The following is a 15719-nucleotide window of genomic DNA, read 5'->3' as shown; positions in this document are numbered from 1 at the left end:
TAGATATAAAATCATGTCATCTGCAAAGAGTGACAGTTTCACTTCTTCTTTTCCAGTGTGGATCCCTTTGATTTCTTTTTCTTGCCTGATTGCTCTGGCTAGGACTTCCAATACAATGTTAAATAAGAGTGGTGACAGTGGTCATCCTTGTCTGGTTCCTGTTCTTAGAGGGATAGCTTTCAGTTTTTCTCCATTGAGAATGATATTTGCTGAGGATTTGTCATATATGGCCTTTTCTATGTTGCAATATTTTCTTTCTATACCCATTTTATTTAGATTTTTTATCATAAATGGATGCTGTATCTTGTCAAATGCTTTCTCTGCATCTATTGAGATGACCATGTGATTTTTGTTCTTCATTTTGTTAATGTGGTGTATCACGTTGATAGATTTGAGGATGTTGAACCATCCCTGCATTCCTGGAATGAAACCCACTTGATCATGATGTATGAATTTTTTAATGTATTGTTGTATTCAAATTGCTAGTATTTTGCTGAGGATTTTTGCATTGATGTTCATCAGTGATATTGGCCTGTAATTTTCTTTTTTTGTGTTGTCCTTGTCTGGTTTTGGCATCAGAATAATGTTGGCTTTGTAAAAGGAGTTAGGAAGCCTCCCCTCCTTTCAATTTTTTGGAAGAGTTTGAGAAGGATAGGTAGGAAGTCTTCTTTGAATGTTTGGTAGAATTCACCAGGGAAGCCATCTGGTCCTGGACTTTTATTTTTTGGGAGGTTGTTGATTGCTGTTTCGATCTCCTTTCTGGTGATCGGTCTATTCAAATTTTCTACATCTTCTTGGTCCAGTTTTGGAAGTTTGTATGTTTCTAAGAATTTCTCCATTTCTTCTAGATTATCCAATTTTGGCATATAGCTTTTCATAGTATTCTCTTAGTATCTTTTGTATTTCTGAGGTGGCTGTTGTAATCTCTCCTCTTTCGTTTCTGATTTTATTTGAGCCTTTTCTCTTTTTTTCTTGGTGAGTCTGGCTAAGGATTTGTCAATTTCGTTTATCTTTTTGAAGAACCAGCTGTTGGTTTCATTAATTTTTTCCATTTTTTTTTAGTCTCCACTTCATTGATTTCTGCTCTGATTTTTATTATTTCCTTCCTTCTGCTGATTTCGGGCTTGGTTTGTTGTTCTTTTTCCAGTACCTTTAGGTGCCCTTTTAGTTTTCTATTTGGGATTTTTCTTCTTTGTTGAGGTAGGCCTGAATTGCTATAAACTTCCCTCATAGAATAGCTTTTGCTGTATCCCTCAGATTTTGGCATGTCGTCTTTTCATTTTCATTTGTCTCCAGAAATTTTTTTATTTCTTCTTTGATTTCTTCATTGACCCAATCAATTTTCAGTAGCATTTTGTTCTGTCTCCACATTTTTGTGGCTTTTCTGGTTTTCTTTCTTAGTTGATTTCCAGTTTCATACCTTTGTGGTCAGAAAAGATAGATGGTATTATTTCGATCTTCTTAAATTTATTGAGACTTGTTTTGTGGCCTAATATGTGATCAATTCTGGAGAATGTTCCATGGGCATTTGAAAAGAATGTGTATACTGTGGGTTTTGGATGGAGTGTTCTGTATATATCTACTAAGTCCATCTGGTCTAATGTGTCCTTTAAGGCCAGTGTTTCCATATTGATCTTCTGTTTGGATGATCTATCCATTGGTGTAATTGGGGTGTTAAAGTCCCCTACTGTTATTGTGTGACTGTCTATTTCTCCTCTTACGTCTGCTAATAATTGCTTTATATATTTAGGTGCTTCTATGTTGGGTGCATAGATATTTACAAGTGTTATATCTTCTTGTTGGATTGTTCCCTTTATCATTATGTAGTGACTGTCTTTGTCTCTTATTACAGTTTTTGATTTAAAGTCTATTTTGTCTGATATAAGTATTGCTACCCCCGGTTTCTTTTCTTTGCCATTTGCATGGAATATCTTTTTCCATCCTTTCACTTTAAGTTTGTGAGTGTCTGTAGGTCTGAAGTGTGTCTCTTGTATGCAGCATATAAATAGGTCTTGTTTTTTTATCCAATTGGTCACCCTATGGCATTTCATTGGAGCATTTAGTCCATTGACATTTAAAGTAGCTATAGATAAATATGTATTTATTGCCATTTTGTCACTTTTTTTTCTGGGTGTTTTAGTGGTTCTTCTCTGTTCCTTTCTTTTTCTCTTGCTCTCTTCCCTCGTGATTTGATGGCTATCTTTAGTAATATGTTTGATTTCTTTTGTCTTACTTTTTTTCCTGCTTGTTATAGGTTTCTGATTTGTGGTTACCATGAGGATCCTATTTAATATACCATGCATATAACAGTTTATATTGAGTAGAACGACTCTTTAGCTTGACCTATTTCTAAAAGTTGTACTTTTTCACTTTTTCATGGTGATTTTAGTATGTGTCTTTTACTCTTCATATTATTTTCACAGGTAGTTGATCTGCTGCCTTTACTCTATTTTTACCTTACAAGTGATTTTCCTGCCTTTTTGTTGTTGTTGTTGTTGTTTTGTGTTTTTTAATAATTGTTTTCTTTTTATCTCTATTTGTGGTCATTGCTTTTCCACTTAAATAAGTCCATTCAGCATTTCTGGCAGAACTGGTTTCTTGGTGATAAAGTCCTTTAATCTTTGCTTGTCTGGGAAGCTCTTTATCTCTCCTTCCATTCTGAATGACAACCTTGATGGATAGACTATTCTTGGCTGTAGGTTTTTTCCTTTTAGCACTTTAAGTATGTCATGCCATTCTCTTCTCGCCTGTAGGGCCTCAACTGAGAAGTCCACTGACAGCCTGATGGGCTTCCCTTTATATGTCACTTGTGGCCTTTCTCTTGCTGCTTTTAGGATTCTCTCTTTGTGTTTAATTTTGGACATTTTGATTATAATATGTCTTTGTATGGGCCTCTTTGGGCTTCTCTTGTTTGGAGCTCTCTGTGCTTCCTGAACTTGGATGTCTGTTTCCTTCCTCAGGTTAGGAAAATTTTCATCTATTATTTCTACAAATAAATTTTCTGCCCCTTTGTCTCTCTCTTCTCATCCTGGGACGCCTATAATCCAAATGTTATCATGCTTGATATTTTCCCAGAGTTCCCTTGCACTGTTCTCATACTGTCTAATTCTTTTTTCTCTTTTCTGTTCTGCTTGGGTGATTTCCTCTAGTCTTTCATCTAGCTCGCTGATCCGTTCTTCTGCTTCCTCTACTCTGCTATTGAGTCCCTCTAGTGAATTTCTCATTTCGAGTATTGTATTCTTCATTTCTGATTTTTTTAAATATCTTCCAGTTCTTTGCTGATGTGCTCACTGTGTTCATCCATTCTTCTCCGCATATCTGTGAGCATCCTCATGATATTTTGTTTGAATTCTTTGTCGAGTAGGTCGCTAGTTTCTGTTTCATTTAGTCCTTTTTCTGGGGTTTTGTCCTGTTCCCTTGCTTGGAAAGTATTCCTTTGCCTCTTCATTATGCCTCTTTCTCAGTGCTATTTTCTTTGTTTTAGGTGAGTCGGCTATGTCTGCTGAGCTTGGAGAAGTGGCCTTATGTATGAGATGCCTTATGAGGCCCAGCAGTGTGCTTCCCTCTCCTCACCAGTCCATAAGAACCAGGAGTGACCCCTTTGTGGGATACTTGTGTCCTTCTGCTGTGGCAGGGTTGCTTCCACTGCAGGCACCCAGGGAGTCTGATCTTTCCTTCCTTGGCCAGCTGTTTGTAAATCTGGTTTGGGGAGCCTCAGCTCTGTTGGTTACAAAGTCTATCAGCACACCCTTATTGCAGTTGTCCTCTTAATTGTGTTGGTAGGCTGTGTTGTAGTTGGTTGCTAGGCACAGGGGCTTACAGTTGTGATAGGCCTCAGGCCAACAAGGCAGTTGTCAGTTCTGTTAGGAGTGCAGCTTAGGGGGGTAGCCCTGGGCATGGGGGCACTCAATTGTTTCAGGCTTTGGAAGGTGGGGTGATCCTTTTTATGGCTATTTTTGAAGCACAAGTCCTCTGCCGCTGTTAAGCCTCACCCCCCACAGGACCACATACACCGTCAACACAGTCCTGGTCCGTGCATTCTTCTCAACCCCCTGGAGTGTACCCAAATGCCACACTGCAGAGGACACTACCTCTTCCCAAATGCCCCCCACAGTTCACCTGCTCCTCACACAGGCCCTGGCCCCCCAGAGGCAGACACCCTTGGCTGCCTGTAGAGGATCAAGGCACCCAGTCAATGCAGGCTGAAAAGTAGCCTGAGGGCTTGCTGTTAGGTGGGGGCAGTCCCTAGGGCGGGTTGCCTGCCCTGGCTTGACTGGATTAAGTCTGTGCTCTAGTGGGTGTGGCAGACCCCTGGGCTAACAGGCCAAGAGATGAACCTCAGTGGCCGTCACTGGGGTCCGTGTCAGCATGCCCGAACCAGCTCAGAAAAATGGCCCCTACCAATGTCTCAGTCTCCGGAGAGGTCCCTCCTCTCACCAAGATGCCCCCAGAACCCACCAGGTGAGTCTCATTTCACCAAAGGACTGTCAACCTTCTCTCTGGTGATTTTAGGTTGTTGTAGTGAATAAGTTTGTGTGTGGGCCCTTTAAGACCCAGTTCTTTTTGGCTTTCAGGCAATAGCTTTTCTGTGGGTGTCCTCACTACAGTTAATAGCCAGCAAAGCCAGACAGTAAGCCTCCCCCCGTCTCAGTTGGGCTGAGTCCCAAGGATGCTTATAGCAGTATCACCCCCACTCCAGACCTCACTTCTCCAGGGAGGGCTGAGTACCTTAGGATGGCTCCCCCCCTGGCCAGCTGGGAAGTCCGCTGCTCCCAAACCTGGTTTTTTTCTTCTCCAGCAGGAATTTCTGCCTCTTCTGCCTTCCTTAGGACTGTCCCTTGTCATGGGGGTTCTTTTCATCCAGTTTTAAGTTTTCAATCCTGGGTAATTCTTCCAAAAATTGTTGTAACCTGGTTGTGTTCATGGGAGGAGGTGAGTTCAATGTCTGCTCACAGTGCCATCTTGAGGAGATGTCCCTTTTTGATGTTATTGTAAGTTGGATTGTTTTATTAATTTTTCTTTCCAATAGTTCATTGTTAATGTGCAGTAATTCTACTCATTTTTGTATACTGAAATTGTATTCTGCAACTTGACTGAATTTTTTCACTAGTTCTAACAGTTTTTGGTAGAGTCTCTAGGGTTTTTCACATATAAGATCATATCATCTGCAACAAAGACAGTTTTACTTCTTTCTTTCTGATTTGGATGCCTTTTATTTCTTTTTCTTATCTAATTGCTGTGGCTGGGTCTTGCAGTGTTATATTGAATAGAAGTGACAAGAGAAGGCATCCTTTTCTTGCTCTTGTTCTTAGAGGAAAAACTTTCAGTTGTTACCATTAAATATGATGTTAGCTGTGTTTTGTCATATATGACCTTTATTATGTTAAGATACTTCTCTACTAATATGTTGAGAGTTTTTATAGTGAAAGGATGTTGGATTTTGTCAAGTGCTTCTTGAGCACCTATTGAGATTCTGTGTATGGTGTTTATCCTTCATTTCGATTGATTTGCAGATGTTGAACCATCCCTCATCCTTGTAATAAATACCACTTCATCACGGTATATGATCCTTTTAACGTACTGTTGCATTCAGTTTGCTAATATTTTGTTGAGGATTTTTGCATCTATGTTCATCAAGGATGATGGCTTGTTATTTGTCTTTTTGTAATGTCCTTACCTGGCATTGGTATTAGGGTAATGTTAGCCTTGTAAAATGAGTTTGGAAGTGTTCTCTCCTCTTCTAATTTTTGTAAGATTTTGAGAAAGATTGTTATTAATTCTTCTTTAAATATTTGGTAGAATTCACCAGTGATGCCATGTGGTCTTGGACTTCTGTTTGTTGAGAGGTTTTTGATTACTCATTCAATCTCCTTATTTGTTATTGGTCTGTTCAGATTTTCTATTTCTTCATGACTCAGTCCTGGTAGATTGCATGTTTCTAGGTATTTATGCATTTCTTCTACTTTATCCAATTTGTTGGTATATAAATTCTCATAGTTACTTCTTATGATCCTTTGTATCTCTCTGATATAAGTTATAATGTCTCCTCTTTCATTTCTGACTATAGCTATTTGAGTCCATCTCGTTTTTCTTGGTAAGTTTAGCTAAAAGTTTGTCAATTTTTTCTTTTCAAAACACCAACTCAGTTTCATTGATCTTTTCTTTTGTCTTTTTAGTCTCAATTTCATTTATTTCCACTCTATGTTATTTCCTTCCTTATACTAATGTTATGCTCAGTTTATTCTTTCTTTCCTAGTCCTTGAGGTGTAAATTAGGTTGTTTATTTGAAATATTTCTTCTTTTTTTTTTTTTAAAGATTTTATTTTTTCCTTTTTCTCCCCAAAGCCCCCGGTACATAGTTGTATATTCTTCGTTGTGGGTTCTTCTAGTTGTGGTATGTGGGACACTGCCTCAGTGTGGTTTGATGAGCAGCGCCATGTCCGCGCCCAGGATTCGAACCAATGAAACACTGGGCCGCCTGCAGCGGAGCGCGTGAACTTAACCGTTCGGCCACGGGGCCAGCCCCTATTTCTTCTTTTTAATATAGGAATTTATCACTATGAACTCTCCTTTTAGAACCATTTTTGCTAAATCAAAAGTTTTGGTATGTATCCATTTTGGTATGGTATCCATTTTCATTTGTTTCAAGATATTTTTTGATTTCTCTTCTTATTTCTTCTATGACCCATTGATTGTTTGGTAGCATATTGATTAATCTCCAAATATTTGTAAATTTTCCAATTTTCTTGTAGTTGATTTCTAGTTTCATATCATAATGGTTTGAAAAGATGCTTGATATGACTTTGGTCTTCTTAAATTTACTAAGACTTGTTTTGTGGCCTACGATATGATCACCTGCAGAATGTTCCATGTGCTCTTGAGAAGAATGTGTTCTGTTGTTATTGGATGGGATGTTTCATAAATGTCTGTTAAGTCCATCTGGTCTTAACTCATAGTTTAAGGCCAATGTCTTCTTATTGATTTTCTGTCTGGATGATCTATCCATTGTTGAAAGTAGGGAATTAAAGTCACTTATCATTATTTATTGCTGTATGTTTCTCCTTTCATATCTGTTTATATGTTTTCTTTATATACTTTGGTGCTCTTAAGTTGGTACATAAATATTTACTCATGTTATATTCCTTAATTTGACCTTATTATCATTATATAATGATCTTCTTTGTCTCTCTTTACAGTCTATGGTTTAAAATCTGTTTTGTCTCATATAACTGCCTGTGCTTTCTTTTGATTCCCATTTACATATTTGCACTGTCTTTTTCCTTCCCTCACTTTACATGTGTTGTAAAGCTGAAATGAGCCTCTTTTAGGCAGCATATAGTTGAGTCTCGTTTTATTATCCATCCAGCCACTCTATATCTGTTGATTTGAGAATATAGAACACTTACATTTAAAGTAATTTTTGATAAGTATAGACTTAATATTGCAATTGTGTTAATTGTTTCTTGGCTGGTTGTCATTCCTTTGTTCCTTTTCCTCTGTTGCTATCATCTTTTGAAATTTGATGATTTTCTGTAGTGTCATGCTTTGATTCCATTCTCTTTATCTTCTTTGTATCTATGTTAAGTTTTTGCTTTGCATTTACAATGAGGCTTACATAAAACATCTTATATTTACACAATCTAAATTAAGTTAACAATGTAACTTTGAACACAAAGCTCTACATTTTTACACTCCCCTCACACATTTATGTTTTTGATGCCACAAGTTACAATTTTTTACATTGTGTATCAACTAACACATTATTGTAGTTAATAGTCATTTTTAATACTTTTGTCTTTTAATCTTCATACTGGAGTTATAAATGATTTTCCTACCACCCTCACAACGTTAGAGTATTCTGAATTTAACTATATTTTTACTATTTGCAGTGGGTTTTATACTTTCGTATGTTTTCCTGTTTCTAATTAGCATCCATTCATTTCAGCTTGGAGAACTCCCTTTAACATTTTTCATAAGGCAAGTCTAATGGTGATGAATTCTTCAGCTTTTGCTCGTCTGGAAAACTCTTTATCTGTCCTTAAATTTTGAAGGATAAGTTTGCTAGGTATAGTATTCTTGGTTGGCAGTTTTTCTCTTTCAGCACTTTGAATATATCATCCCACTCCCCTCTGGCCTGCAAAGTTTCTGCTGAAAAACCTACTGATACTTTTATGGGGGTTCTCTTGTACATAACAAGTTGCTTTTCTCTTGTTGCTTTTAGGATTCTCTCCTTGTCTTTAACCGTTGACAATTTAATTTTAATGTGATTTGGTTTGGATGACTTTGGATTCATCTTATTTGCTTCTCCCTGGGCTTCCTGGATATGGATGTCAGTTTCTTTCTCTAGGTTAGGGAAGTTTTCAGGCATTATTTCTTTGAATAACTTTTCTTACCTTTTCTCTCTCTCTTCTCATTCTAGTACACCTATAATGCATATACTGCTATGTTTGATGGTGTTCCATAAGTCCCTTAAACTGTCTTCACTCTTCATCTTTCGTATCTTGCTTTCTGATTGGATGAATTTTACTGCCCCGTCTCCTAATTCATTATCCTTTCTTCCTGTTGAGCTAGTTTGCTATTGAACAGCTCTGTTGAATTTTTCAGTTCAGTTATTGTATTCTTGTATACTTTGTAATTTCTGTTTGGAACTTTCTATATTTTCTATCGCTCAGTTGAAATTCTCAATTTGTTTGTGCATTGCTCGCCTAACCTCAGTAAACATCTTTATGACCGTTATTTTTATCTCTCTATCAAGTAAATCACTTATCTCCACTTCATTAAGATCTGTTTCTGGAGATAGCTTATTTCGTTTGGGACATATTCCTATATTTCTTCATTTTCCTTGATTTCTGTCTTGGTTTTTGTGCATTAGATAAAAGAGCCACCTCTCCCAGTCTTGACAGAGTGGGCTCATTTAGCAGGCAAACCTTATCAATCAGCCTGGCCTGAGTTCCAGTTTGCCTCTGAAACTTTGTGATTGTCCCAGATGCCTTATTTGTTCTTGGTTGCTCCCAGTAGTTGAGTGTGTGCCAAGATCCATCAGTGTTCCAAAGGGGAGGATTGCATTCAGCCCCTAGAAGTTGTCTGATTGGAACCAGAATCCTCAGGCAGCAGCTGGGAGATGGGCATTTTTGCCTGCTTCCTCTGAGCTGGGCCTGGGTGTATAGCCGCAGGGTGGGGATGGAAGGATACTTCTGTGTCTGTTAAGAAATTCTTTTTTGCTACAGTCTGGTAGGACTAATGAATGGAAGTCCCATTAGCTATTAGATCCAGGTGGCTTGGGAACCTGTTCCTTGGGTAGCAGCTGAAAAAGCTATGGTACAAACATGTATAAGCTCCTTTCAGGAGATACTGATGACTTGAAGCAGGTTATGGAGAGACAGTGAGGGGAAAAAGCTGATGGCTTCCCAGGTCACTTGGAAGCATTAAAGCCAGCCCCTAGATGCATTCTAAATTAGAAGGCTGATCCTTGTCAAGAACTTTTAAAGTATGCATATGGATCCCTTTCAGGGAAAGCCTGGGAGATAGGTATTTTAGTCTGCTCCCTATATGCTGAGCTTTAGGGGGATCGCCATTTAAGAGCTCCTTCTGTGTTTGCTGCAGACCTGTGGGACATGTGAATGGAAGTCCCTGTGACTATCAGAGCCAGGTGGTCTGAGGACCTGTTCCTTGGGCAGCAGTGCAAAAGCTGGAGCACAGACATGTGTGCAAGTTCCTTGCAGGGAGATACTGATGAGTTAGAGTAGACTACAAGGAAATGAGGGGGAAGGTGTCCACCACTTTCCTGAGTCCCTGGGGAGAGTTACAGTCAGTCTCCAGATGTGTGCTAAATTAGAAGCCTGACCCTCAGGTGGCAGTTTTCTAAGTATGCAGATGGACCCCTTTCATGGAAAGACTGAAAGGTAGGTGTTTTGCCTCCTCCTTCTACAGTGAGTCCTGGGGGGATATCCACAGCATGTGCTTACACTCCCATTAACACTCATTCCTTTGTTTGCTATAGTCTTGTGGGTCTCGTGGATGCAAGCCTCACTGGGTTTCAGAACTAGGTGTTTTGTGATCCTGTCCTTCAAGTGGATGTCTTAAACATTGGGGCACTAAATGTGGGGTCTAAACTCTTTTCTCCTCAGGGAGAAGCTGGGAGTTTCCTCCTAATTGTATGGTGCTGTGCCAGGGGGTGGGGTTTATGGTATAGAGTGTGTATCTACCTGTTTCAGTATGGTTATTTTCTCATTTACCTAATGTGCAGGAGTTGCTCAGCTATTTTCTGGATTTTGTTCAGAGATAATTGCCCCATGTGTACCTGAACATTCAGCATGTCTGTGGGAGGATGAGAATTCAGGAGCCTCCTATGTTGTCATCTTGGTCAACCTCCTACCTGTTACGATTTTTGTGATTCTTTTAATTTCAATATTCCCTTTGAAATTCAAGAAGCATTTGTTACAGGATCAGCACTTCCTTTATTCAGTTTTATGAATCCTTTTATTTATGGCTTATAGTAAAACAATATTCTAGCACTCCAAATTTAGCTATTGACAGGTACTGCCATGCTTTGCATATCATTGTTTTGGAAACAAACAACAAAAATGACAAGGAAAACTTTGCTCCTCTTGACAATCCTACATCTTAAAAATCAAAGCACTTTCTTTAGGATTATTATCATTTATCAACTTAATAAAAAACTCAATAGTAGAGGCCAGCCCCATGGCATAGTGGTTAAGTTCAGCACATGACACTTTGGTGGCCTGCGTTCAGTTCCCGGGTGCAGAGCCACACCACTCATCAATGGCCATGCTGTGGCAATGACCCACATAAAAATAGAGGAAGATTGGCAATGAATATTAGCTCATAGTGAATCTTCCTCAGCAAAAAAAAAAAAAAAAAAGAAAAAAGAGAAAAAAAAAACCTCAATTTTAATTCTCAATATAAAGCATAAGTTTCTAATTGGGGGAAGTTTATGCCCATTCCTACTTCTGGAAATAAACATCAGTTTTCTTTCAGTTTAGTCTCATTATTAGAACATAAGGGGAGAAATGAAGACACAGAAGCTGAATTGCATAGAGGGAAAATACATACACTGCTATTTGAAAATATTCTAACATACAATTTACTGTCCATTATTATTTAGCATCTCTTGACTAGAAATATATAATTTTTATGACTCAATGAAACAATCATTTCTGTATACATACTTCTGTTCACAAGGTAATGGTTGTGAATTTTTAAAACCACTGTTTCCAAATCTATCACGCAGAGAATTAACTTCTTCAAAACAGGCAAATGGAGCACCTTGAGCACCTTAAAATGCAAATACATCTGTTAAATTATTATTCTTAGTAAAAATTAAAATTTTTATCCATAAAAGCTAATGACACTCTTATTGCATAAACAAAAATGTCATGATCTTGATCATGTTTTTTTTTCTGTGTGTACCTTGTCAATACAAGTAGAAAGAGACTATTGTTTAACAGAAAACAGAAAAAGATTATATCTATTGTAGTAAATTATATTACTGTTAAAAACGATTTGCTGGGGGCTGGCCCAGTGGCGCAGCAGTTAAGTGTGCACATTCTGCTTCAGCAGCCCAGGGTTTGCCAGTTTGGATCCTGGGTGTGGACATGACACTGCTTGACAGGCCATGATGTGGCAGGCGTCCCACATATAAAAACGTAGAGGAACATGGGCGTGGATGTTAGCTCAGGGCCAGTCTTCCTCAGCAAAAGGAGGAGGATTGGTGGCAGTTAGCTCAGGGCTAATCTTCCTAAAAAACAAATTGCTACCCCTCCTTGTGGTACCCCTCTCATCAGAACATATTGATTCTGCTACCCCTCTCATCAGCACATTCCCTATGGCCTTGGACCTTCCAGTTGGGAATTATTTGGCCTTACATACATAGTATGTGCATTACAGTATATCTACTTCCCTGAGTCTTTTCTTCCTTTCCTCCAATATCTGTTACGGCAATTCTGTCATTTAAACCTCCCTTAGAGTAGGCCATCATGTTTTTTCCCATGCTTCTGGAAACAATCCCAGTGGAAATTTTTACTGTCTTGTAGGATCCTTGCCATGATGTTAAATCCTATATCTTTGGAGAGTGCCCCCAAAACAATAAGCTCTTTCCTGCTAATCTTATATTCTATCCAGTTATGATCAAGCATGCTCACAATCCAGTTCCATGTTTGCTCCCTTGATTCTGGTAGTAAATGCTAGCTAGGACGTACAGCGCCATTTGGGTAAACTTCTTTTATTCCCTTAAAAGTTACAGCATCTCCTTTCTGTGCTTTAACTGTATTTTCAGCTAGTGCCCAGGAGGGGTAGTGGGAAGATCCTAATGGGGACACAATTTATATTATGAGTTACAGGCTTCTGCATTATCTTCAAGCAAGGGTAACATACTTATGCCATTCTTAATTGGGAGCAGTTGGTGGTGTGACAGGACAGGTCTGTACCATTCTATAGATTCAGAAGTTTCAGAAAAGCCTACAGACTCAAAATTTGGGGGTGGGGGTACATATTTTCAACTGTTCCTATCCTGAGTACAAGCCCTGCTCTTTTCCCAGCCAGAACCTTAACCCTGGCAAAACAGACTTGATTGAGAATGTAACCTTCTCTGGTGTTCCTTCAACTTGATAATTAAGGCCTCATCTTTCTCTAATTTCCTATTTCAAGAGATGAAAGCCTCTTTATAAGTTAAAGTGGAGTGGGGTCATTCCAGCTCATACTTTGATTTCAAATGCACACCTCTTTGTTATCTTTTCCTAGATTTCAATGCTCCTTAGTAATTGCCATCCAATCCCACATCCTTATAGTTTCTACTTCCTCTGTACATTTCAATTGTATCAGTTAATGCATTCTCTTTCACTAGTATACCATCCCAGTTCACTCAGTGAGTGTATTATCAATTTTACCAGTGATAGGGTGCTTATTGACAGACTGGCAGCAAGTGATTTAGTTCTGAAAATTTAGCTTATAGGTTGTTTTTTCACACCATTCTCAGTACCAACTCTTAGCAGTTGGAGCCTCTAGAAGCCAGCATCTAGATGAAGTATGACATGCAAGCTATTTATTAGTGATCAGAATATCCAGAAGTGAGAACGAAGAAACAGGAGGGAGCAGAGAAGTTAAACTGAGACAGAAACTCAACAAAGACTTGACCAACCCCATGAGTGGCCGTGGAGCAGAAATATCCTGCCACAGTATAAACTGTGCCTGATTGGGCCAAAATGGGCAGGCGTTTATAATCCACTTCAATTAATCATTGGATATATGCTGCCCTGGGAAGGGTGTGCCCTTGGGTGAGATATCTCCATGTGGTTGAGACGAATTCTGAAGGAGTGAGCTGACAGGTGGAGACTATCTGATGACAGCTGGAAGTATTTTCCTTGTCTGCTACACCTCATTTTTCTTTCAGCATTCTATTTTCTTTCCACTAACTGCACTTATCACAATTACAGGTTTTATATTTCTTTTGTGTTTATGTATTTACTGTCTTTGTGTCTTGATCATAAGCTCCTTGAGTACAATAACGATGTGACTGTGTCTATCTTGTTGAATAGTATCAGATCTGCGCACATACACACTCAGCATATAGTTTTTAATGGACAAATATGATTAATCAGATTAAACTTCTACAGTTGCTTTAAAAGTTTAAATATACTTAGAGAAATAATGCAAAATTTAAGCAACTATTTGTTAATTCATATGTCTCATGTAGTAAACCACCATAAAAACAGCCTTTTGCCCTATAGTTTTGGGGTAACATAAGAACAAGAAAAAAAACACCTGCTCCAGAGCCAAATAAATAAATAAAAGAGGAATGAATGAATGAATGAATGACCTGAATCAAAAGATCAAATTTTCACCCATCTGGTTCTGTAGGGATACTAGAGCATATATTACAGGAGATTAAGTCTTACCTAAATATCTTTGTTTTAATTACAACTCAAAAGGATGTCAAATGTCAAGTATCTCAATTCTGGGACAAAGATTTACTTAATTAAAAAAAGATGTATGTCCTAGATTCTCCTTAACAGATCTTACAGAGAGTATTAATTAATGTTATTTTTAAATGATGTATTAAACCTTGATCAAATGTTACAAATAATATTTTTAAATACAAATGAGCATTGAAAAAGAAAAACAAAGAAACAACCAAATAAGAAGTAGCATCCTGAAAACACAGCCCTGACCCATGATCTAGAAGATCATAGCTCTGCAGCTCTGGGCGAATTTTGGTTAAATCACCCAATCTGAAAATTGTTATCAACAACAAGTTTCAAATAATTAGGAAGACAATATGAACCACATACCACGTCATTTGGCACAAACTATACTCATATACTGCTGGACAAATAACTGAAATTTCTTTTATATTACCTTTCCTCAATTAGCAAAGGATTATATTTGAATGCATTTCACTGAGTAATTTTGATCTATTCAAATTTTATTTAATTCTTATAAAAATACAAAGTCATGTCAAGGAATTATGAATAATTTCTGCCTAAAAGCAAGCATATATGCATGAGTACTATTTGAATTACTCCCCAAAACTGTTTAAAAAGCAAAACATAAAAATCCATTTTAATCAGTGGCTTATGACTCCTGTTATCCCAGCAGTCCCTCAGTGAGGAAATATGATTATACCTAAACGAAATTCACTCTGAACTTTTAAATTCTGTGTCATTAAAATTAGATCATAAATCTGTGAAGTAAAAGAAAATTAAGTAAAATTTCAGAATCTGCTGACTTGCCATTCCAATCTGCACATAAATTGTGAGCCATAGACTTGGATTTTTGCACAGGTAGCTAACTACCAAAACCAAAAATCAAACCATGAGAAAAGGAATGTAGAACGCTCTCCTGGAAAATCTCAAACACTCCTACAAAACTAAGCTTCTTAGTTCAAATTTAATCTTTACTGAGCTTGTGATTCAGGTTCTTCCACTTCTAGAGTTGTGTAATATGTATTATATCCACTTGAGGGATCCAAATTTAAGTAAAAAGACATATAAAAGAGAGATGAATACCTTTTCCAAATATCTGGGCACACTGGTTATCAGTAGTCTGGCATTGTCCATTATAACAATATGCAGTTCCAAACCTGCACAACTGGCCATTCAATGCATAAGTATCAGGAACACAATTACTAGAAGTTCCATTGCAGTACTCTGTAAAATCACACTCTTGATCAATACTTTTTCTACATGGAGTGCCGGCTACTGATATCTAGGAGGAAAAAGCAAAAGAAAATCAGGTTCTGTGAATGACTATCCTCAATTACTTACTGAAGAGATTTACTAAATAAAATGTGCCTGATTATTGATACTTAAGGGAATCACAGAGTTCCCATGGCTGTGAGCTCTCTGAAGGAAAAATTAGGAACAGTATTCATTAAGAAGCCTGAAGAAAAGTAACTGTCTCAAAGACATTAAAGGATCCCTTCTGACAGAGGGTTTGCAACTGCTTTCTGTTCTACATTGGGAGGCCACATGACTCAATCAGCATTTGGAGGACGATTAAACAGATTAAATACATCTGTTCCTCAAAATCGAAGGAACATTGCCTGTAACTTTCCGTTCTACCCACGAGCCAAACTGCCTGGTTTCAATCTCTTGCTTGGACTTTTACTAGCTTATGTGTGGGTGAGACACATAATCTCTCTGTTTTGCAGTTTCTTCATTTGTAAACTTTGGATACTGATCATTCTCTCATTGAGTTCTTTT

The 15719-nt window shown here is 37.9% G+C and overlaps 1 protein-coding gene across 1 annotated transcript in view; it reads right to left on the bottom strand.

Moving 5' to 3' along the window:
- The window catches only part of LOC106832509 (disintegrin and metalloproteinase domain-containing protein 18-like), a 187463-nt gene that overhangs the window by 112140 nt on the left and 59604 nt on the right, over window positions 1-15719 (bottom strand). Inside the window, exons 13-14 of the mRNA XM_070499714.1 lie at window positions 15024-15222; window positions 11190-11295 (exon numbers count right to left, since the gene is read on the bottom strand). Coding sequence (XP_070355815.1) covers window positions 11190-11295; window positions 15024-15222 — 305 coding nt within the window. The remainder of the gene's footprint in view (window positions 1-11189; window positions 11296-15023; window positions 15223-15719) is intronic.

This window comes from Equus asinus, chromosome 27, assembly GCF_041296235.1.
Source record: "Equus asinus isolate D_3611 breed Donkey chromosome 27, EquAss-T2T_v2, whole genome shotgun sequence".
Lineage (NCBI taxonomy): Eukaryota > Metazoa > Chordata > Mammalia > Perissodactyla > Equidae > Equus > Equus asinus.
Note: the sequence above shows the minus strand (reverse complement) of the source record. Positions and strands in the feature narration are given on the sequence as shown.